Genomic DNA, 24073 nt, shown 5'->3' on the forward strand with positions numbered 1-24073 from the left:
AGAGGTTTAACAGCTCACCATTTGTAATCCCAGGGTCTGGAAAAGTGGCACACAGTGGGTGCTTCAGATATTTGTTAAATGGGTGCAAAATTATGAACACATCCTTAGAAAAATAGGTTTTTAAATTATTTCAATAAAATGTTCAATTTCAAAATGAAAATTTTGACTTAAAACTACATTACTGCTTTTGAAACTTCCTGTGAATCGGCAGTCATTTGAAGATTAAAAGTTCAAAACAACAAAAACAACAACAAACAAACAAACAAAAAGTTTAGTTCCATTACCCTGCTCTGTCTCTTGTTTCTCAGAGGCCTGTCTGGAAGACAGGAAGAGGACTTGGGAAAGGGGAAGCAGGGTGGAAAGTAATCCTTAAAAACTGGCCCCTTGGGGACTTCGCTGGTGGCGCTGTGGTTAAGAATCCACCTGCCAATGCAGGGGACATGGGTTCGATCCCTTGTCAGCAAAGATCCCACATGCCACAGAGCAACTAAGCCCTTATGCCACAACTACTGAGCCTGCAAACCACAACTACTGAGCCCGCATGCCACAACTACTGAGCCCATGCACCACAACTACTGAAGCCTGTGCGCCTAGAGCCCATGCTCTGCAATGAGAAGCCACCTCAATGTGAAGCACGCACTCTGCAATGAAGAGTAGCCCCCGCTCACCACAACTAGAGAAAGCCCATGCGCAGCAACGAAGACCCAAAGCAGCCAAAAAACCCAAAAAAAAACTGGTCCCTTAAAACTGGTGATATTTCATTCAGGTTTATGGACTATCCAATTGTACTATAACAATGTTCATTTCCTCATTTGGATATTCATACTGTGGTTAATTAAGAGAATGTTTTGTTTTTAGGAAATATATCCTGAAGTATTTAGGAGAAGAGGGGCATCATGTCTGCAACTTACTCTAAAATGGTTTAGAAAAAAAATATGATATGTATATATTGACAGAGAATTGTAAAGCAAATGTGATAAAATGTTAACTTCTAGGTGAAGGGCATATGGGAAGTTTTTGTACTATTTTTGTGGCCTGTAATTCTGAAATTATGACAAAATAAAAAAGTTTTTTGAAAATATCAGGCCAGTTGTGAACCTAGTGATCTGCTCTGGCTTGTAAATAATCAGCAAACTTTGAGCAGCCATCTCTGCCCCTTTGATGACGACAGGTAGATGCCTCTTCTTCATCTTCCACTTCACGTGACCCTCTTCTGCTGTCACCCTAGATGGCTGCAAAACTGAGGTGGATCCTCCATCCTACATGAGGCCTCTTGGTGCTTCTCTTCCCATCTCCCTGACTTCCTCATCTATGTCACCTCAGCCACTTACTCTCCTGGACACAGCCTGAGCAGAATCACTACTCAGACAGCAGCTTCCTCTTTGTCCAGTTTCAATGCTCAATTATTCCCACTTACCTATTCTCTAATTTTTGCTGTCCCTCACTCCTCCTTCATCTTGAATTCAACTTGCCACCTTGTCTGTCCTTCCATCCCACCCATCTGGCAAATCCTAACCCTGTATGAGGCCAGCCATATTCTTTGTTGTGGCTATATCTGGATTGCTTTGGTTGTGCTGGAGGCTTCACGTGACTGTGTTCACGGGGACCCTAAAAGTCATTGTAGAAAACTCTAAAGATAGAGTTACCATATCATCCAGCAATCCCATTCCTGGGCATACATCTGAACAAAACTATACTTCAAAAAGATACATGGGGGGTGCCTTCAAGATGGTAGAGGAGTAAGATGTGGAGATCACCTTCCTCCCTACAAATATATCAAAACTACATCAACATGTAGAACAACTCCCACAGAATACCTACTGAACGCTGGCAAAAGACCTCAGACTTCCTAAAAGACCCCCTCAGGCGACCTACATGCAGAGGCGGGGCCAAATCCAAAGCTGAACCCCAGGAGCTGTGCGAACAAAGAAGAGGAAGGGAAATTTCTCCATGGAGCCTCAGGAGCAGCAGATTAAATCTCTACACTCAACTTGATGTGCCTGCATCTGTGGAATACCTGAATAGACAACGAATCATCCCAAAATTGAGGTGGTGGACTTTGGGAGCAACTGTAGACTTGGGGTTTTCTTTCTGCATTTAATTTATTTCTGGTTTTATGTTTATCTTAGTTTAGTATTTAGAGTTATTATCATTGGTAGATTTGTTTATTGATTTGGTTGCTCTCTTTTTTTATTTTATATACATATATTTTTCCTTTTTCTCTTTTTGTGAGTGTGTATATGTATGCTTCTTTGTGTGATTTTGTCTGTATAGCTTTGCTTTTGCCATTTGTCCTAGGGTTCTGACTGTCCATTTTTTTTGTTTGTTTTTTGTTTTTCGTATAGTTTTTAGCGCTTGTTATCACTGGTGGATTTGTTTTTGGTTTGGTTGGTCTCTTCTTTCTTTCCCTCTTTTTTATTACTTTTTATTTTTAATAATTTTTTTCTATTTTAATAACTTTATTTTATTTATTTATTTATTTTTCTTTCTTTCTTTCTTTCTTTTTCTCCCTTTTCTTCTGAGCCATGTGGCTGACAGGGTCTTGGTGCTCTGGCTGGGTGTCAGGCCTGAGCCTCTGAGGTGGGAGAACCGAGTTCAGGACATTGGTCCACCAGAGACCTCCCAGCCCCACATAATATCAAATGGCGAAAGCTCTTTCAGTGATCTCCATCTCAATGCTAAGACCCAGCTCCACTCAACGACCAGCAAGCTACAGTGCTGGACACCCTATGCCAAACAACTAGCAAGACAGGAACACAACCCCACCCATTAGCAGAGAGGCTGCCTAAAATCATAATAAGTCCACAGACATGCCAAAACACACCACTGGCCATGGTCCTGCCCAACAGAAAGACAAGATCAAGCCTCATCCACCAGAACACAGGCACCAGGTCCCTCCACCAGGAAGCCTACAAAGCCCATTGAACCAACCTTACTCACTGGGGACAGACACCAAAAACAACAAGACCTACGAACGTGCAGCCTGCAAAATGGAGACCCCAAACACTGTAAGTTAAGCAAAATGAGAAGACAAATACACAGCAGATGAAGGAGCAAGGTAAAAACCCACCAGACCAAACAAATGAAGAGGAAATAGGCAGTCTACCTGAGAAAGAATTCAGAGTAATGATAGTAAAGATGACCCAAAATCTTGGAAATAGAATGGAGAAAATACAAGAAACGTTTAACAAGGACCTAGAAAAACTAAAGAGCAAACAAACAATGATGAACAACACAATAAATGAAATTAAAAATTCTCTAGAAGGAATCAATAGCAGAATGACTGAGGCAGAAGAACAGATAAGTGACTTGGAAGATAAAATAGTGGAAATAACTACCACAGAGCAGAAAAAGAAAAAAGAATGAAAAGAATTGAGGACAGTCTCAGAGACCTCTGGGACAACATTAAACGCACCAACATTCGAATTATAGGGGTCCCAGAAGAAGAAGAGAAAAAAAAAAGGGGGGGCTGAGAAAATATTTGAAGAGACTATAGTTGAAAACTTCCCTAATATGGGTAAGGAAATAGTCAATCAAGTCCAGGAAGTGCAGAGAGTCCCACACAGGATAAATCCAAGGAGAAACACACCAAGACACATATTAATCAAACTATCAAAAATTAAATACAAAGAAAAAATATTAAAAGCAGCAAGGGAAAAGCAACAAATAGCATACAAGGGAATCCCCACAAGGTTAACAGCTGATCTTTCAGCAGAAACTCTGCAAGCCAGAAGGGAGTGGAGGGCATATTTAAAGTGATGAAAGGGAAAAACCTACAACCAAGATTACTCTACCCAGCGAGGATCTCATTCAGATTCGACAGCGAAATTAAAACCTTTGCAGAGAAGCAAAAGCTAAGAGAATTCAGCACCACCAAACCCAGCTCTACAACAAATGCTAAAGGAACTTCTCTAGGCAGGAGACACAATAGAAGGAAAAGGCTTACAATAACAAACCCAAAACAATTAAGAAAATGGTCATAGGAACATACATATTGATAACTACCTTAAATGTAAATGGATTAAATGCTCCAACCAAAAGACATAGACTGGCTGAATGGATACAAAAACAAGACCCATACATATACTGTCTACAAGAGACCCACTTCAGACCTAGCGAGACATACAGACTGAAAATGAGGGGATGGAAAAAGATATTCCATGCAAATAGAAATAGCTGGAGTAACAATTCTCATATCAGACAAAATAGACTTTAAAAAAAAGACTATTACAAGAGACAAAGAAGGACACTACATAATGATCAAGGGATCAATCCAAGAAGAAGATATAATAATTGTAAATATATATGCACCCAACATAGGAGCACCTCAATACATAAGGCAAATGGCTAAGAGCCATAAAAGGGGAAATTGACAGTAACACAATAATAGTAGGGGACTTTAACACCCCATTTTCACCAATGGACAGATCATCCAAAATGAAAATAAATAAGGAAACACAAGCTTTAAATGATACATTAAACAAGATGGACTTAATTGATATTTATGGGACATTCCATCCAAAAACAGCAGATTACACTTCTCAAATGCTCATGAAACATTCTCCAGGATAGGTCATATCTTGGGTCACAAATCAAGCCTTGGTAAATTTAAGAAGTATGAAATTGTATCAAGTATCTTTTCCGACCACAACACTATGAGACTAACATCAATTACAGGAAAAAATCTGTAAAAAAGAGAAACACATGGAGGCTAAACAATACACTACTAAATAACCAAGAGATCAATGAAGAAATCAAAGAGGAAATAAAAAAATACCTGGAAACAAATGACAACGAAAACATGACGATCCGAAACCTATGGGACGCAGCAAAAGCAGTTCTAAGAGGGAAGTTTACAGCAATACAATCCTGCCTCAGGAAACAAGAAACATCTCAAATAAAAAACCTAACCTTACACCAAAAGCAATTAGAGAAAGAAGAACAAAAAAACCCCAAAGATAGCAGAAGGAAAGAAATCATAAAGATCAGATCAGAAATAAATGAAGGAAATGATAGCAAAAATCAATAAAACTAAAAGCTGGTGCTTTGAAAAGATAAACAAAATTGATAAACCGTTAGCCAGACTCATCAAGAAAAAAAGGGAGAAGACTCAAATCAAGAGCATTAGAAATGAAAAGGGAGAAGTAACAACTGGCACTGCAGAAATACAAAGGATCATGAGAGATTACTACAAGCAACTATATGCCAATAAAATGGACAGCTTGGAGGAAATGGACAAATTCTTAGAAAAGCACAACCTTCTGAGACTAAACCAGGAAGAAATAGAAAATATAAACAGACCAATCACAAGCACTGAAATTGAAACTGTGATTTAAAATCTTCCAACAAACAAAAGCCCAGGATGAGATGGCTTCACAGGCAAATTCTATCAAACATTTAGAGAAGACCTAACACCTATCCTTCTCAAACTCTTCCAAAACATAGCAGAGAGAGGAACACTCCCAAACTCATTCTACGAGGCTACTATCACCCTGATACCAAAACCAAAGATGCCACAAAAAAAGAAAACTACAGGCCAATGTCACTGATGAACATAGATGCAAAAATCCTCAACAAAATACTAGCAAACAGAATCCAACAGCACACTAAAAGGATCATACAACATGATCAAGTGAGGTTTATCCTAGGAATGCAAGGATTCTTCAATAAACACAAATCAATCAATGTGATACACCATATTAACAAATTGAAGGAGAAAAACCGTATGATCATCTCAATAGATGCAGAAAAGCTTTTGACAAAATTCAACACCCATTTATGACAAAAACTCTCCAGAAAGTAGGCACAGAGGGAATTTACCTCAACATAATAAAGGCCATATATGACAAACCCACAGCTAACATCATTCTCAATGGTGAAAAACTGAAACCATTTCCACAAATGTCAGGAACAAGACAAGGGTGCCCACTCTCACCACTATTATTCAACATAGTTTTGGAAGTTTTAGCCACAGCAATCAGAGAAGAAAAAGAAATAAAATGAATCCAAATTGGAAAATAAGAAGTAAAACTGTCACTGTTTGTGGATGACATGATACTATACACAGAGAATCCTAAAGTTGCTACCAGAAAACTACTAGAGCTAATCAATGAATTTGGTAAAGTAGCAGGATACAAAATAATGCACACAAATCTCTTGCATTCCTATAGACTAAAGATGAAAAATCTGAAAGAGAAATTAAGGAAACAATCCCATTTACCATTGCAACAAAAAGAATAAAACACCTAGGAATAAACCTACCTAAGGAGACAAAATACCTGTATGCAGAAAGCTATAAGACACTGATGAAAGAAATTAAAGATGATACAAATAGATGGAGAGATATACCATGTTCTTGGATTGGAAAAATCAACGTATGAAAATGACTATACTACCCAAAGTAATCTACAGATTCAATGCAATCCCTATCAAATTACCAATGGCATTTTTTCACAGAAGTAGAACAAAAAATTTCACAATTTGTATGGAAACACAAAAGACCCTGAAAAGCGAAAGTAATCTTGAGAAAGAAAAACAGAGCTGGAGGAATCAGGCTCCCTGACTTCAGACTATACTACAAAGCTACAGTAATCAAGACAGTATGGTACTAGCACAAAAACAGAAATATAGATCAATGAAACAGGATAGAAAGCCCAGAGATAAACCCACACATATATGGTCACCTTATCTTTGATAAAGGAGGCAAGAATATACAATGGAGAAAAGACAGCCTCTTCAATAAGTGGTGCTGGGAAAACTGGACAGCTACATGTGAAAGAATGAAATTAGAACACTTCCTAACACCATACACAAAAATAAACTCAAAATGGATTAAAGACCTAAATGTAAGGCCATACACTATAAAACTCTTAGAGGAAAATATAGGCAGAACACTCCATGACATAAATCACAGCAAGATCCTTTTAGACCCACCTCCTAGAGAAATGGAAATAAAAACAAAAATAAACAAATGGGACCTAATGAAACTTAAAAGCTTCTGCACAGCACAGGAAACCATAAACAAGACAAAAAGGCAACCCTCAGAATGGGAGAAAATATTTGCAAATGAAGCAACTGACAAAGGATTAATCTCCAAAATATACAAGCAGCTCCTGCAACTCAATATCAAAAAAACAAACAACCCAATCCAAAAATGGGCAGAAGACCTAAATAGACATTTCTCCAAAGAAGATATACAGATAGCCAACAAACACATGAAAGGATGCTCAACATCACTAATCATTAGAGAAATGCAAATCAAAACTACAATGAGGTATCACCTCACACTGGTCAGGATGGCCATCATCAAAAAATCTACAAACAATAAATGCTGGAGAGGGTGTGGAGAAAATGGAACCCTCTTGCACTGTTGGGGGGAATGTAAATTGATACAGCCACTATGGAGAACAGTATGGAAGTTCCTCAAAAAACTACAAATAGAACTAGCATATGACCCAGCAATCCCACTACTGGGCATATACCCTGAGAAAACCATAATTCAAAAAGAGTCATGTACCACAATGTTCATTGCAGCTCTATTTACAATAGCCAGGACATGGAAGCAACCTAAGTGTCCATTGACAGAGGAATGGATGAAGAAGATGTGGCACATATATACAATGAAATATTACTCAGCCATAAAAAGAAACGAAATTGAGTTATTTGTAGTGAGGTGGATGGACCTAGAGACTGTCATACAGAGTGAAGTAAGTCAGAAAGAGAAAAACAAATACCGTATGCTAACACATGTATATGGAATCTAAAAAATAAAAGGTTCTGAAGAACCTAGGGGCAGGACAGGAATAAAGATGCAGACATAGAGAACAGACTTGAGGACATGGGGAGGTGGAAGGTTAAGCTGGGACGAAGTGAGAGAGTGGCATGGACATATATACACTACCAAATGTAAAATAGATAGCTAGTGGGAAGCAGCCGCTGTGTCTTCCCCTAGCACAGGGAGGTCAGCTCTGTGCTTTTTGTCCCCCTAGAGGGATGGGATAGGGAGGGTGGGAGGGAGACACAGAGGGAGGAGATATGGGGATGTATGTATATGTATAGCTGATTCACTTTGTTATACAGTAGAAACTAACACACCATTGTAAAGCAGTTATACTCCAATAAAGATGTTAAAAAAAAAAGATACATGCACCCCAATGTTCACTGCAGCGCTATTTACAATAGCCAAGACATGGAAGCAACCTAAATGTCCATTGACAGATGAATGGATAAAGAAAATATGGTATATATGTATATATATATATACACACACACACACACACACACACACACACACACACACACACACACACACACACAGTGGAATATTACCCAGGCATTAAAAAAAGAATGAAATAATGTCATTTGCAGCAACGTGGATGGACCTAGAGATTATCATAGTAAGTGAAGTAAGCCAGACAGAGAAAGACAAATATCATATGATACCACTCATATGTGGCATCTAAAAAAAAAAAAAGACATAGATGAACTTATTTACAAAACAGAAATAGATCCATAGACATAGAAAACAAACTTATGCTTACCAAAGGGGAAAGATGCAGGAGGGATAAATTAGGAGTTTGGAATTAACATATACTCACTGTTATATATAAAATAGATAACCAACAGGGACCTACTGTATAGCACAGGGACCTATACTCAATATTTTGTAATAACCTATAAGGGAAAAGAATCTGAAAAACAATACATATATTATATATATAATATATATAACTGAATCCCTGTGCTATACACCTGAAACTAATACAACATAGTAAATCTACTATACTTCAGTTTGAAAAGAAGAAGTCATTGTAACCAATCTCAAGCCTTCAACACAGCCAATCTTCCCTAGTAAGTTTAACCTTTTTTTTCTTCATGAGAATTATTTCAAACTTTCTTTTATCATCCTTTACTCACAGCAGGTGAGCTTAACTTTACACCAAACCTTTAAACTCACTGTCATCCGCACAAATTCTTCTCTTTAGCTTTCTGTAGCAATGGGAGAGTGTTTGACCAACCCAGCCAAGGCTGGTACTTCTGCTGGAGCAATGACTCCCTCTCTGTTCCATCTTCTCACCAAGAACCTTACTTACTATCACTTACCCCTCTCTGACCTTAGTCTTTAACCTCTCCCTTTCTATGGCTTCCTTCCTATAAACACTGCCATAAAAATATACCATAGACTGGATGGTTTAAACAAGAGACACTTATTTTCTCACAGTTCTGGAGGCTGGAAGCACAAGATGTTGTAGTTTTCTAATGACAGGGCCGAAAGTAAGCTCATCACACGAGATGAATTGTGCCGAAACACAGCAGTAGAGGGCTGCTACTCGCTCAGGCAAAACAGCGCCGTCTGTCCTGCTGTGGTAGCTTTTATTTAGGCATTATCTATGTTTACATCTTAAGACTTGTTTTCTTAACATTCCAGAAATGTCAAAGCAGCAACATATGCTTCTATTGATTATACAAGCAACAATGGGCTTTCTTGAAGACATGCTGTGCTTCATCCTTGAGCTCACAAGCAACACAAGGACATCTCCCTGTGTTCCCATGATTCTGATTATACTAAAGTAGCACAAGGACATTTCCTTGTGTTCCCATCATTCTGATTATACTGAGATCATTTCATGGATCAGCGCCCAAAGTATCCAGGACTGCCTGCAGTTCTGGCTTACTCGCTAGCCCTTGGTCTGCCGAGGGATCCTGGCTTATTCGCCAGCCCTCAGTCTGCCAAGGGGTTCTGGCTTATTCGCTAGCTCTCGGTCTGCCGAGGGGTTCATGGGTCACATCTCCTTTCCATGTCCTCAGTTATTCCACTACATTTCACTACACAAGATCAGGTAACTAGCATGGTCAAGACCCTCTTCCAAGCTTGCAGATTGCCAGATTTCTCATTGTGTGTTCATGAGGCCTTTCTCCATGTGTTCATGTGGAGAGAGAGAGAGCTCTGGTGTCTCTTCCTCTTCTAATAATGGCACTAATTCCATCATGAGGACCCCACCCTCATGAACTTATCTAAATCTAGTCACCTTCCAGAAGACCCACCTCCTAATACCAACACATTGGTGGTTAGGGCTTCAACATAAGAATCTGGTGGGAGACACAAACATTCAGTCCATAGCAAACACTTACATCTTTTTCTTTAGTGGTGGGGAGCTAAAGCCAACTTCCCATCTGAAAGCACCAACTGTTTTTTCCTCATATTGTTAAACCTGCTTAGTTAGAAAATATTCTTTCAACAAGCACACAGATTGATTTTATTGTTCTACTCCTCATTACTTTAATCTCTGACACCTCTCACTCCACCACTGCCACAGGGCAGACTCTTTTTCATGGAATGAGCATGGCTCCCGGAGGAACTGGAGCTTTTTAGAGCACGAGGTGGCTGCAAGCCCTGTGGGTCAGCCCATGCTAGTCGGGGCACTCAATACCATTGGGTAATTTTAAGGAAGGTGCAGAAGGTGTTCCTCGACTTGGGTTTTCCCATCTCTCAAAGGAGGGGTTAAGGCCCAGGTACCCCTTGGGGTCCTCCCTGGCCCAGGAGTATTAGTACTGGCCAAGAGGGAATGGCAATGACCAGACTTGCCCACTGAAGCTGCTCCCAGGAAGGTGAGGTGATGTCACCTTCCCCAGCGGCCAGGGGGCAGGTGTGACTTCTCTGGGCAGTCACACCTGTGTCGCTCTCGCTTCTGGAGAAGGGGGCAGCCTTGTGCATTAAATAATGAGAGGGCTTTAGAGAGACCAGGACTTGACTCTTTACCAGCTGTGTGGCTTTGGGCAGGTCTCCTTACCTCTCTGACTCTGAGTTCCCTATTCTGTGGAAAGGGGGAATTTACTCTCTACTTCACATCTGAAAGGACTGGATGAGATAACACTGGTAAGGCTCTTGCCACTGTACAGAATGGGGGGCACAGCAAATGCAAGCCCCCTCCCTCCCTCCCTCCAGCCTGGCAGAGAGAGCCAGGGAGCCCACAGAGTCCGCCAATGTGGCCAGCACAGGTGTCTGGGCCAATGAGGGCAGCATCTCTGCTCACACACTGGTACTATTGTTCCAGCCAGAGAGACTGGACATGAATGTGACTTTTGGGAGGGGGGAAGGGCAGGGCAGAGGCAGAGAAAAGCTGTGAGCAGAGGAATGTCATAGAAAGCTCTGCTCTTTAAAAAGGGCCTCGCGGCCTGCCAGCATCCTGAAAATCTGTGGGAACAGTAGCTCACTTCCGTCGGGGCTGTGCCATCAGCTCGAAAGTGTTCTTGGTGCACAGGAGCGTTCTTTTCTGTGCTAGAGTCCATCACCCAGCTTGACAAAGCCTCTTCTGTGGCCTCCATAGTTCCTTCCTGTGGGGACCCTGAGCCCTCACCTCCACCTCCATTATCTCCCATGAGCCTCACACTCTGTGAAATACCTGGGAAAAAAATCCAACAACCCACTTAACATCACTTTGATAAAGCTGCTGTAACAAGGTACTACAGACTGAGTGGCTTAAACAACAGAAATTCAATTTCTCACAATTCCGAAGGCTAGAAGTCCAAGGTAAAATTGTCCGCAGGGCTGCTTTCTTCTGAGACCCCTCTCCTTGGCTTGTAGACGGTGCCTTCTTCCTGTGTCTTCACATCGTTTTCCCTCTGTAACTGTCTGTGTCCAAATTCCCTCTTCATATAAGGATACCAGTCATATTGTATTAGGGCCCACCCTGATTACCTCATTTTACCTTAATTACCTCTTGAAGACCCTTTCTCCAAATACAGTGACATTCTGGGACTTGCCTGGCGGTCCAGTGGTTAAGACTCCATGCTTCCACTGCAGGGGGCTCAGGTTCGATCCCTGGTCAGGGAAATAAGATCCCCATTTGCCACGCGGTGAGGCCAAAAAAAAAAACAAAACAAAACAAAAGCAAACAACAACAAACAACAAAATACAGTCCCATTCTGAGCTACTGGGAGATAGGACTTCCTCTAATTATTCCCACTTCTCAGAGGAGGAAACTGAGTCACTGAGTGGTGAAGTCACGTCTCACAGCTAGAAGGTGACGGAGTTAGGATATAAAAGTGGGCAGTCTGGTGCCCAAGCAGGCTCCTATCACTGCACGCCACAGCCTAAAAGTGGGTCAGCCTGTCTTGTCTTTTCCACACTCAATCTTAACCGGCTACATTTCTCAGCTGGCCTCACTCACTGCCCAACCACGCCAGGCCCTGCTGGGCTTGGGGAGAGGGTGACAGGCCAGGATTCTCCACAGCTGCCATTTCATCTACAATCACATTTAAAATTTCCCTCCATCTTGAGCATGTCCTACCCAGGGGTGTGCTTTCTCAGACCTCCCTGCGATGAGAGAGAAGACAGGGAGAAGCGTATGGGGCTGGCCCAGATCCCATCCCCACAGCCCGGCTTCCACATGGCTGAGCAGGAACTCTGGAGCAGACGCACACAAAGGAGGGCTTTGAGGTGGCTCCAGCCAGGCCCAGGCTGATCCCCTCTCCCCCCTGGTGCGTCACTTGCCCCAATCTGGGCCTCCCTGTGAGCCTGATTTAACGGGAAACTGTGGGCCGTGAGAAGTTCCTTGTGACACGCTAATTCCAACCTGCTGACTGGACCACGCCCCCAGAGGAGGCAACCTCCAGGCCCTGGAGGACACAGGCACCAGGTGTCCCAAGGAGGAGCCGCTGACTTGGCAGGTAAGTCAGTAGCAGGGGCCTGGCTGGGCCAGGAAGCCCAGGACTAGGGTGAGGAGTCAGCGGTGGAGAGACCACATCTCAGGCTGCTCAAAAACCGAAACCAGCTAGCCATTTTTCAGGTTGAGCCAGACCAACCTGATGGCAGACTTAGCAAATAAAAATATAGGACACCCAGTTAAATGTGAATTTCAGATGAACAACAAATACTTTTTTAGTATAAGTATGTCCCAAATTTGTATGGCACATACTTAAACACTTCAAAAAAACTTTTGCTCATCTGAAACTCACATGTAATTGGGCATTCTGTATTTTAACTGGCAACCCTAGACGGCAGGGAACAGCCTCGACACGGAGTGAGGGGTGGGTATATTTTCTTGTATACAGCTCATAAATCAATATTTAAAAAATCAGAGTTAGTAGATTGGGCATATTTTAAAAAGAGTTGCTGTACTGACTTTAACCCTCCATTTCTAAGATCTAGGATCTTGTCCTGATGAGCTGCCTAACCGGCTGGGGGTGTCTAGCCACTGTCTCTCCTGTCTGAGTCCCTTGCTCAGGGAGTTCTATCAGCCTCTCCCTTTCTCTTCCTGCAAAATCCAAGGGAGAGCACAGTCGTATTTCAGTCTGTCTTGTATATATGCCTGCATATTTGGAAGTCTACCTGCTAGAAAGCTGACTTAGATTTTATTCCTGTTGGTGGATGACAGCCCCCAGAACATCCCTGCCCTGCTGGGTCTGTGGAGTGGGAGAGGCAGGAAATGGGAGATCCTCAGATATTCCCTGGCATCCTCTAAGTCTCTCTGTGCAAGTTGGGGTAATGATCAGTATGGTGCTAAGAAAGGGAAGGGGAACTATGTTTTAGAGCAAAACACTGTGCTAGGTACCCTACAGAAATTATAGGATCTTCATTACAACTCTATTTGGTAGGTGTGGTTATTATCCCCAATTTGCAGATGAGGAAACTGAGGCTCAGAAAGGTTAAATAACCTACCGCCCTAGCTCATATGGGTGGTAAATGACAAAGCCTGATTCAAACCTGGTTCTCTCTGACCCTAAAGGGTTTTCTGTGACACCAGCTCTCCTAGGGAGTTTGCCTGGAGATGTCTTGGCTCTAGGTGTCAAGGCAAGTCTAGGTCTCAGGCAGACATAGGTTCAAGCCCCACCTCTGCTACTAACCAACAGTGAACAGATGACAGAACTGACCAACGGAAACCTGGTCAGAGGCAGGAGCAGGGTGGTGACGGGTCTGGGGACATTTAGGTAGGAGAGGGGAAAATCGAAATAGAAGAGTTGTCTCCAAAAATACTCAGTGGATTGTCTTGTGCACAACGAAATTGGTTATGGTGGTCAGGCACTGCTTCTGTGTTCATTATTTAATTAAATCCTCATAAACTTCCATCTCCCTTTTACAGGGGACAGCCAATATACAGGTTAAATCACAAAGCTTGCAAATGGAAGAGAGAATTCGAACCCAGGTCTAACTTTTGCCACAACAGGCTGCCTCTTGATGCTGATGGAAAGTTCACAGCTTGGTCTTAAGTCCCGATCCCTGGCTATTGAGGGCTGTGTGACCTTGGACAAGTCACTTATTCTCCTGGGCCTGTTTCCTCCTATGTAGAATGGGAATAATAATGCTGGCTCCCAGACAATGGATTTGAAAATAGCGCATCACAAGGCACAGAACACGCACCCAGTTATGGTTATGTAACTAGCCACCACCCCTCTGGAGAGTTAATTCACTGGAACGGGGCCATCCACTAGGCTGGGAAGTTTCTGAGGTGCCCCTTTGGGCTGGAAAAGGAGGGTCACAAATGGGAGGATGGATTGCCTTATCCTGCAGTGATCATGTAACTGAGAATTGAGGCTGATCCTAGTTTTTCCCTGGCTGGGCCAACTCATCTTAAGAACTGAGGTTTGAGGTATTTTTGTGTGTGTTCCGTCTCAAAGGGGTGTTTCCCAAAGTGTAGCCCAAGAACCACCTTCTTCGGAGCCACCGGGGGTGCTGTTTTAAAGTATAGATGCCCGGGCCCCAGTTCAGACCTCCTGAGTCAGAATCACAGGTGAAGGGCCCAGGCATCTGCATTTCTAACAAATGCCCCACGTGATTCTGATGCACTCAAAAGTTTGAGATCCACTGTTCTGAGACAATAACAGAACAGTTTCTCCATACCACTGCAGCCCTGACTTCCTCTCCTAGGAAGGAGGTTGCCTGGAGAGGCCAGGACAGAAGAAGCGGGGTCCTTCATTTTCCGAGCACTCCGAGTCTTCCAGAGGCAGCATGTCAGAGGGGGTGAGTACCCCTGTGCCCTGGGGCTCCCCTCCATCCACCTTCCCTCCTTCCCTTTCTCCCTTCCTGCTTCTCTGTCATGTGGTCTGCTCAGGGTTATGGGCATTCACCCCTACAACCTCTCTGCGGTCCCTGACCCCACCCAAAGGGAGGAAGCTCAACGGTGACCTTGGGCAAAAGCACTAGCTTAAGGTCTGAGCAGACCCATTTGACTGGCTTGCTCAGGTTGCTGGGGGTCTCTTCCTGTCTTTTCCTGACTTCTCTCTGCCCAGGCGGGCACATTCCGCATGGTCCCTGAAGAGGAACAAGAGCTCCGTGCCCAACTGGAGCGGCTTACAACCAAAGACCACGGACCTGTCTTTGGCCAGTGCAGCCAGCTGCCCCGCCACACCTTGCAGAAGGTGAGGTGGCCCCGGGGTGTGCAGAGGGACAGGGTAGAGAGGCAACAAGGGGGAATGTTGATAGCATCCTCTCTCCTGTAGAAAGGGTCCAGCACCAGCTCTCCAGGTCATTCTGGACCTAAAGGACTGGCTTGTTCTAGGGGCTATTCTGAAGGTCAGGGCCATGGCAGCAGTTGGGGTGACGAGATGTCCAGGCCAACCTATTCCAAGACTATGGCACCAACAGTGTTCCCTGAAACCAATGCCGAGACCTAGGACTTCTGGACCAGGGATCATCCTAGACTCAGATGTGAGGAACATTGGTTTGCAATGGTCTTGGAGAACAGGGATCCACCTGCTGCCCCCATTGGATAGGAGAAGGCCTGAGTTCTAATACCAGACCGACTTCCAACTTGCTGTGTGACCTTGAGCAAACTTCTTTCCCTCTTTGGGTCTTGCTTTCTGTACCTGTGAAAGAAAGTTGTTGAACCAGTTCAGAGTTTATCAGACTGTGCTCTGTGGAGGGTGGCAGAGCTGTCTTGGGGTTGAGCTGGACCCGGGCTCCTGGCTTCCATCTCTGCTCCCTGGGCGTCTCAAGGGAAAGGTGCTCTGAGCTCCCCCAGACCTGCCTTTCCCCCTCATGCCATCCAAGGAAAGAGCTGCCCCTGGCATGCTGAGGAGTTCTCCAGGCTCAGCCAAGGGGAGGAATAGGAGGCAGAGGACAGGCTGCCATCTGCCTGGTATCTTTGATTTTGGAAAGATCAGAAATGAGCCTGGGAGGCAGCAGAGTGAAGCGATTAAAAGTCCAACCTGAGTAAGAGTTTCAGCTTCACCCCTTTTTATCTGGGTGACCTTGGTCAAGAATACCTTGACCTCTATCAGCCTCAGTCTGCTCACCCTGAGAAATGGGGATAAGATGACAACCTTCCTGTGACGGATTGTGGCAAAGATTTAAAAACGTAATGTATCTAAAGGACTTAGCAGTGTGCTAAGTCAGGGCTCCAGTAGGCTATTGTGATTAGAAACGTTTAGCTCTCTGGCTGTCTCCTCAAACAAACCCAGGATGAAAGTTTGACTTAATTTTCTCCAAATGTAATTGGCAGTCTGAGGTGCTGCCAGTGCAGAAGCTGCCCCTGTGGGCAGAGCAGCCATGGCCCCAGCTGCCGTGCCCTCTGCCCCTCAGCCGGTCTGGCACCTGGAGGAGCCTCCCGCACCCGCGCCTACCTGACTTCGTGCCTGCACCCCACCCCTGTTCCAGGCCAAGGACGAGCTGAATGAGAGGGAGGAGACCCGGGAGGAGGCGGTGCGGGAGCTGCAGGAGCTGGTGCAGGGGGAGGCAGCCTCGGGGCAGGAGCTGGCCATGGCCGTGGCGGAGAGGGTGCAGGGAAAGGACAGCGCCTTCTTCCTGCGCTTCATCCGCGCGCGCAAATTCCACGTGGGCCGAGCCTACGAGCTGCTCAGAGGTGAGGCCTGCGCCGGATGGGTGGCCCTGGGAAGGCTGCGGGGGGTGGGGAGTGAGGGGGGAAGGGGGGAAGGTCACGAGGAGGGCGTTGACCCTCACCCGGGCACTGAGACCCACTCCTTCACTTCCCTCCCATTCCCTGTGCCATACAAGTCACTCTCTCTGAGCCTCCTTTTCCTTCCCTGTAAAATGGGTGTGTGAACTACATAGACTTCAAGATCCCTTTCAGCTCTGACAATGAATGGATGAGTCTGGCAGGACCAGATTCCTAGAGGTCTGGCCCCGCCTCTCCACTCTCCTGAGTCTCAATGAGCAGAACTGAGTCACCCAAATTGGGGTAGTTTCCTCTCTCACACCTGCTCTCCCCTCCCCCACCCGCCCAGCCTAGGTTTTGGCTCTGGAGCACTGCAGGGAAGGTGGGTATGAGCTTGACTCCCCTCAGGTATCCAAACCTCACGCATAGTAGAATTGAAGATGGTGCCAGCCCTGGGGGTGAGTCCCAAGGACAGAACCATCCTGGCCGTGCCCACGGGATGAAGACCAGTGTCTTAAGGAAATCAAGTCCTTGGTGCTGGTGGAGGGAGGGGGTGTCTGAGCAGGCCCTATGCAGGGTGATGAGTCTCCTTACTTCTTCCTTCCTTCCGCAAATGGTAATTCTCTGCTTTGCTTTGCCAACCGCTGCTTTAGGCCAAAGGATGTGGCAGAGAACAAAGCAGACAAGAACTGCCGGCCCTCGTGGGTCTTATAGTCTAATGGTGGAAATAATGAACCAGACAAATAAAATAAAAATATACAGAGAAAAATAAAGAAGGTGGATATATGGGGCTTCCCTGGTGGCGCCGTGGTTGAGAGTCTGCCTGCCGATGCAGGGGACGCGGGTTCGTGTCCCGGTCCGGGAGGATCCCACATGCCGCAGAGCGGCTGGGCCTGTGAGCCATGGCTGCTGAGCCTGTGCATCCGGAGCCTGTGCTCCGCAATGGGAGAGGCCACAACAGTGAGAGGCCCTCGTACCGCAAAAAAAAAAAAAAAGAAGGTGGATATAAAGGACTGAGGGGTCGAAGTTTTAGGTAAAGAGGCTAGGAAGGCTCCAGTGCAAAGAAAAACTCGAAGGAAATGAGATGCCTGGGGAAAGAGCAGTAGGGCAGAGGGTACAGCAAGGATGAAGGCTAGGTGGTGGGAACGGGCCTGGAGTGTTGGAGGAGCAGCAAGGAGGTCAGTGGCTTTCCCTTGGCAAATGCCTCCCCAAACCTCCTCTGGGCCTGGTCCCTCCGGGGTTTGGTGGAAGAGACAATCGCAGATAGGCGGGGACCTGTTCAGGATGGGTCAGGGTGGGGTTAGTGGGAGGTGGGAGTGCCGCTGGAGTCAGAGAGGGCCTCTGTATCCTGCTTTGGGTTTTATCTGGGGGTCATTTCCCCCCCCACACCCCCGCCCCCTCTCAGCTAGCCCTGTGCCCAACTGAGAAACCTGTGCTTCTACGGTTGGGAAAGAGAAAAATACCAAATAGTAATTGTCCTTAGATTTAGGATTACATCTTGTGTTTTTACAGTCTACTCATGGCATCTGTACCTGGAATCTTGTTTGATTACCACAGCAATTTGTTGAGATAGGCCAATATTATCGTCCTATTTTTTGAAGAGGTAATATGGGGCACAGAAAGGTTGAGTATCCTGCTGGGTTACACACAGCATGTAGGTGGAGAAGCCAGGCAGGAGCCTGGGTCTCTGGATGCCCACCATGTGCCACCCCAGGATGGGCTGGCTCACTGAGGGGCCTCTTCTGCTCCCCCTCTGCCAGGCTATGTGAACTTCCGGCTGCAGTACCCAGAGCTCTTTGACAGCCTGTCCCTGGAGGCTGTCCGCTGCACTGTCGAGGCTGGCTACCCTGGTGTCCTCTCCAGTCGGGACAAGTATGGCCGAGTGGTCATGCTCTTCAATATTGAGAACTGGGACTCTGAAGAAATCACCTTTGATGAGGTCAGTGGGGATTCGCCTGGCTCCTTCCCATCCCCTGGGCTGGGCTCCCTCCTCCAAACCTGGCCTCTATTGGACCCTCATTCCTGGCTCCCCAGGAAGCGAGGTTTGTGGGGGAATGGCCAGTAGCTCATGGCACCAGGCCCTTTCCCGGCAGGAGGAGAAATCCTAGGATGTGCCATGGCAGCTGGAAAATCCAGCAGCTTTGAAGGCAGGGCCCACTGGCAGTACATTGCCAGCCCCTGATACCCCTGCCAAGTGGGAGTGACAGCTATGGGCTACGAGCTGGGATCAGCCCTGCCAAATGCTGAAAGCTGAGAGTGACACAGGCCATATATATATATATATATATGTATATATATATATATATATATATATATATATGTGATTTCACTTGTCAGGCCTTTAAGAGAGCTGTCCTAGTGGGGGAACTAGGGTTTATCTTGGGAGAACTTTGGCATGTGCCACCAGGCCTTAAAAAAAAAGTACAAAAAAAAAAAAAAAGTACAAACTCATTTTAGAAAATGCTGCCTAGTAGTCGCAACACCATTTATTTAGAAGTCCATCGTTTTCCCTGGTGGCTTGAGAGGCCATCTTTATCATATTCTGCATCTTCATATGTGTTTGGATCTATTTCTGGACTTTTTATTCTGTGCCATCTGTCTGTCTTTTCATGCTCCAATATCACACTGTTTTAATTATAGAGATGGTATAGAATGTTTAATATCTGTTGGGATTAGTTCTGTCCTTAATGCTCCTCTTTTTCAGGACTTTTCTAGCTATTCTTGCATGTTCACCTTTCCTTATGAACTTTAGAATTAATTTATTAAGCTCTAGGAGAAATGTCAGGAGATTTTTATTGGTATAACATTAATGTAAGTAACAAGCTTGGGGAGAATCAGCATCTTTATGAATGCAACATCCATGGCCAGTGGTACTATCCACAAAAAAGGGATGCCTTCCTTTTTACATTTTGAGCTTCCAGGAATGTTTTAAAGTTTTCAAACCTTATGCATGTTTGTCAATAAGTTTGTCATAAGTATTTATTTTATTGTTGCTATAGGTGGGACTTTCTCTGCCATTATATCTCCTACTTGGTTATTTTTTGTATCTATGAAGATTATTGGTTTTGTATGTTAATTTCGTATCCTGGTATTTTTACTGAATTCTTCTGTTATTTATGTTACTCACATAAATGACTCTCTCAGATTTTCTAAGAATACTATCATATTATCTGTAAATGGGGGACATTTTTTCTTTTCCTCTTCTAGTTCTTATACCCTTGATTTAAAAAAAAATAAAATAAAACAACTTGGATGCACGGGCCACTACTTCCAACACAGAGTTGAAGAGTGGTGGGGAAAGTGAACATGCTTATCTTGTTCCTGATCGTATTAGGGATGCCTGTAGTGTTTGCTACTGAATAAGATACTGGCTTTAGGACTGAGGCATACACACGTATGGTAAGGAAGAGACTTCAAATATTTTTTCTTGTTACATAAGTGATATCTACTCATTTTAGAAAATACCAAAAAAATCACAAATTTAAAATCATCCACAATTCTACCACCCAGAGATTTCTACCACTGACATCCTTCCAGCCTATTTTTTCTAGAAACCTAGAAACATATGTGAACGCATATGCACACAGACATACACATTTTTTCTTATAAAAATGGGATTGTATGCTACAATAATATACCATGAATGGATATCTTTCTATATCATTAGTCTTATATATCACCGTTCTAGAATACTCCATGGCATGAATACACCATAATTTCACCAGTCCCTTATTGCTGGACATTTAGGTTGTTCCACTATCATAGGGGTACAACGATAAACACTCTGGCATCTAACCGTGGATATGACATTGAAGATTATTTTCTTGGCATACATTCACAGAGGTGGACTGTCCCAGCTCAAAGCCTGTGACAAATTACCTCTGGGAAGGGGTATACCAGTTAGCTCTCCCTTTAGGACCTTGAGTCTTAACTGTCTTTGTGGGTTGGATCTTACAGCCTGTTCACGTTGTGCCCAAGATCTTGCAGGCATACTGTTTCATCCTGGAGAAGCTACTGGAGAATGAGGAAACTCAAATTAATGGCTTTTGCATCATTGAGAACTTCAAGGGCTTTACCATGCAGCAGGCTGCTGGACTTCGGGCTTCAGATCTCAGGAAGATGGTGGACATGCTCCAGGTGAGGCCACAGAACCCTGTCCTGCAGGAGCCTCTCACGGGTGGGAAGGCTGGGAGGCTGGGCTGGGTTTCCCGGTTTAATGATGCTGGCAGGGACCTGAGAAGACAGCCGTCTAATGCCCAAAAGAGCAATGACAATCACAGCCCCAGCCACAAACACTCTGTGGTGATCAACAGTTTGCCACGTGTCCACAATTCATTAATTTATTAACTTCTTAAAAGCATTCTCTGCCTGCTTCCCTGCTTCGCTTTACAAACCTGGAAATCTAGGCTCAGAGATTTGAGTGACTTCTCAAGGTCACACAGCTATCAAGTGGCAGAGGCGGGACTTGAACCTACACCTTCTGACCTAGAATCCCATTCTCTGTCCACATATGTCATGCTGCCTCCCTCTGGATGTGAATTTCTCCTGAGAAAGAGATATCATTAGTGCTCCTGACAACTCACTCCTATATACCGATGTGTCAGAAGTCCTTCCTTAGACCTAATCTAATCTTAAATCTGCTTTGCCTTGGAAAGGAGAGATGGGAGGTGGGAGTCATGGGAGGGGACAAAGGACAATGAGGCATGACAATAGTGTACCTCTGGTCTATAATAGTTTGCAGTCTGCTCAAAAGGCAAGTGGATTTGAAAAACCTTGGTCACCTAAAAACCAAGCAAGGCTACCATTTCATTTCCTTATTCCACCTAATTACAAGGTTTTGTGCATCTGCAGGATGAGGGTTGGGTTGCGTGGCCTCTGGGGCATCCTTCCTTCAGTTTGGAGCTGCAGTGAAGCCAGGGCTCCCCAGCTGCTGGCCTGGGGATGGAACCTTCAGTGGGCTATCCTCTGGGGCAACCGAGTGATGACAACTCTGTCCTCTTGTCATGGGGAGAGGCAGTGGGAGAGTGAGTGGGAACCTCTGAGGTCATGGGGCATGTGGTGGGGTGCTGTCTGTCCCTGCAGGATTCCTTCCCAGCCCGGTTCAAAGCCATCCACTTCATCCACCAGCCGTGGTACTTCACCACCACCTACAACGTGGTCAAGCCCTTCTTGAAGAGCAAATTGCTCCAGAGGGTGAGTGCATGGCCACGCAGGGAAGGTGCCTGGTGATCGTCTGGTGTGTGAGTGAGTGAAGGGGGTTGTAGCAGGAAAGGGTTCAGGAGACAAGAGGGATGAAGGTGGAGGAGGAGGGCACCCCGCCTGAGCCCTCCTCAGGCTTTGTACCAAGGTTCCGAACCAAGTGGATCCCACAGACAGCACAAGGGGGACTTTTGAGAAGGCCATCACCAGGCAGAGATGGCATGTGTGCGTTTGTCCTGTCCCTCTTCTCCCCCCAGCCCTCATCCTAAGGGAACCCCCTTGCTCAGCTCTATCTCCTCTGCTTCCCTGCAGGTCTTTGTCCATGGAGAAGACCTCTCCAGCTTCTACCAGGAGTTCAACGAGGACATCCTGCCCTCCGACTTTGGGGGCACACTGCCCAAGTATGACGGCAAAGTCGTTGCTGAACAGCTCTTTGGTCCCCGGGCCCAAGCTGAGAACACAGCCTTCTGAGAACATCCCCTGCCATCTGATCTGTAGTTAGTGTCCCTGGGCCTCTCCTCAGCTGCCCTGGACCCAGAAGGCTGGGAAAAGGGCTGCCTGGGATGACTGTGGTTCCTCTGAACCTTCCTAAGCTTGGGTGAGCTCAGGTGTCACCCTCCTCCCAAGCTGGGGGGCAATAAAAAAGCAGGGGAATTCCCTTGAGCAAGAAGAAGCGAGGGCAGTTATATTCCTACTGCCTCTGAAGCTTTAGGACGGAGACTTGTGTGGGGTTGAGTGTCAAAGACTCTAATCAAGCTTCTCAGTGATTTTCTTTGTAATAGTTTTACTATTTAGGGTCTGTGAAAATAGGCAAGGAGGCTGGTTTAAAAGTCTCTCCCACCCCTAAAAATATAAAAAAGAAGATAAGAGAGGGGGAATATAAGTGCAAATGATCTGGCAAGTATAGTGATCTTGGTGGCTGGTAGGCAGGTGAAACGCTTTCCACGTGTAATTCCAGGGTGGAAGCAGCCTTGAAGTAGCTCCATTTTGGGGTGGTCTGGTCCCCCTCAGGTGCAGTCTGATGTACGCAGTGGTGGTCAGGAGCTTGGACTTCTTTCAAGGGTGGCAGTTGTGTCCCCCTCCTTCTGTCTGTGGGGTCTCTCCACCAAAGCTCTCTCCTCCAGACCCCTTGCCTCAACGGATGGTTTTACTTAGATTTACAGATGGTATCCGCTCTGAGCACTCTCCCAGTCCTCAAGTTATACAGTGAAAGCTCTTCTTTGTCTTCAGTCTCAGACACCTTATAGAAATGAACTTCTACTTTCAAGCTCTGCATATTTAGACAAATATAAATGCTTTCCTTTCTGTGCAGTTGGCTTTCCTCAAGTGTCTGGTGACTTTTGAGTGTGTGCTGGGCATGCTGCTCTGTCTTGGGGAAGGCCTGGCTTCTTCTGGGCATGGGGCTCATAGGCACTGACAGATTCTTTTCCCAAGATCCTACACTGACTTTCCCAGTGGAGGCAGACACTTGTTCCTGTTGTCTGGCTCATGGTGGTGGGTGAGGGTCACCTGGCCTGGCTGCCTCCACGAGGTACCCTGATAATCATCCCAAGACTTCTCTGCTCTTGCCTCCTTCTGGGCATGAAGCACCCTTGGTGCTGTACCTACCTTTTGGGGCAGGACCTTCAGCTGTTTCCTGGGCTGTGGGTTCAATCCAATGCAGTCTGTTTTCACGCCTTTAGGAATTTCTCTGAACCACTGAATTCTCTTTCTCGTTTTCCAGTGTGGTTATGTACATGTACATATATATATATATGTGACTGTACATATATATGCATTTACTTCTTATATCTTTTCTTTCAGTTCTAGGGTTTGCAGTGTATGCTCATCACCCAAGTAATTTCCTTCTCTATGACGTTCACAGTCAACAATCTATGTTCATAAATGATACATATACGACTTCAGAGCTGGAGGAGGAATCATAGCAAATTATTGTGGGTGGCTGACCAGTGAGGATTTCTCCCAAACCCTTCTTTAAACCCCTTGAAACTTTTCCAAATCAAACCTTACATGGAACTCTAGTATTAAGCCTAAAAAGAGTG

The 24073-nt window shown here is 45.1% G+C and overlaps 1 protein-coding gene across 1 annotated transcript; it reads left to right on the plus strand.

Moving 5' to 3' along the window:
• The first annotated feature begins 12609 nt into the window (after positions 1–12609).
• Positions 12610–23298, plus strand: RLBP1 (retinaldehyde binding protein 1). Its single transcript, XM_032623208.1, has 8 exons — positions 12610–12669; positions 14867–14959; positions 15229–15357; positions 16595–16799; positions 18593–18771; positions 20811–20969; positions 21915–22025; positions 22344–23298. Exons 2-8 carry the CDS (start codon positions 14948–14950, stop codon positions 22500–22502), a joined length of 954 nt encoding a protein of 317 aa, XP_032479099.1. The 5' UTR covers positions 12610–12669; positions 14867–14947; the 3' UTR covers positions 22503–23298.
• Positions 23299–24073: the final 775 nt, after the last annotated feature.

This window comes from Phocoena sinus, chromosome 2, assembly GCF_008692025.1.
Source record: "Phocoena sinus isolate mPhoSin1 chromosome 2, mPhoSin1.pri, whole genome shotgun sequence".
NCBI lineage: Eukaryota > Metazoa > Chordata > Mammalia > Artiodactyla > Phocoenidae > Phocoena > Phocoena sinus.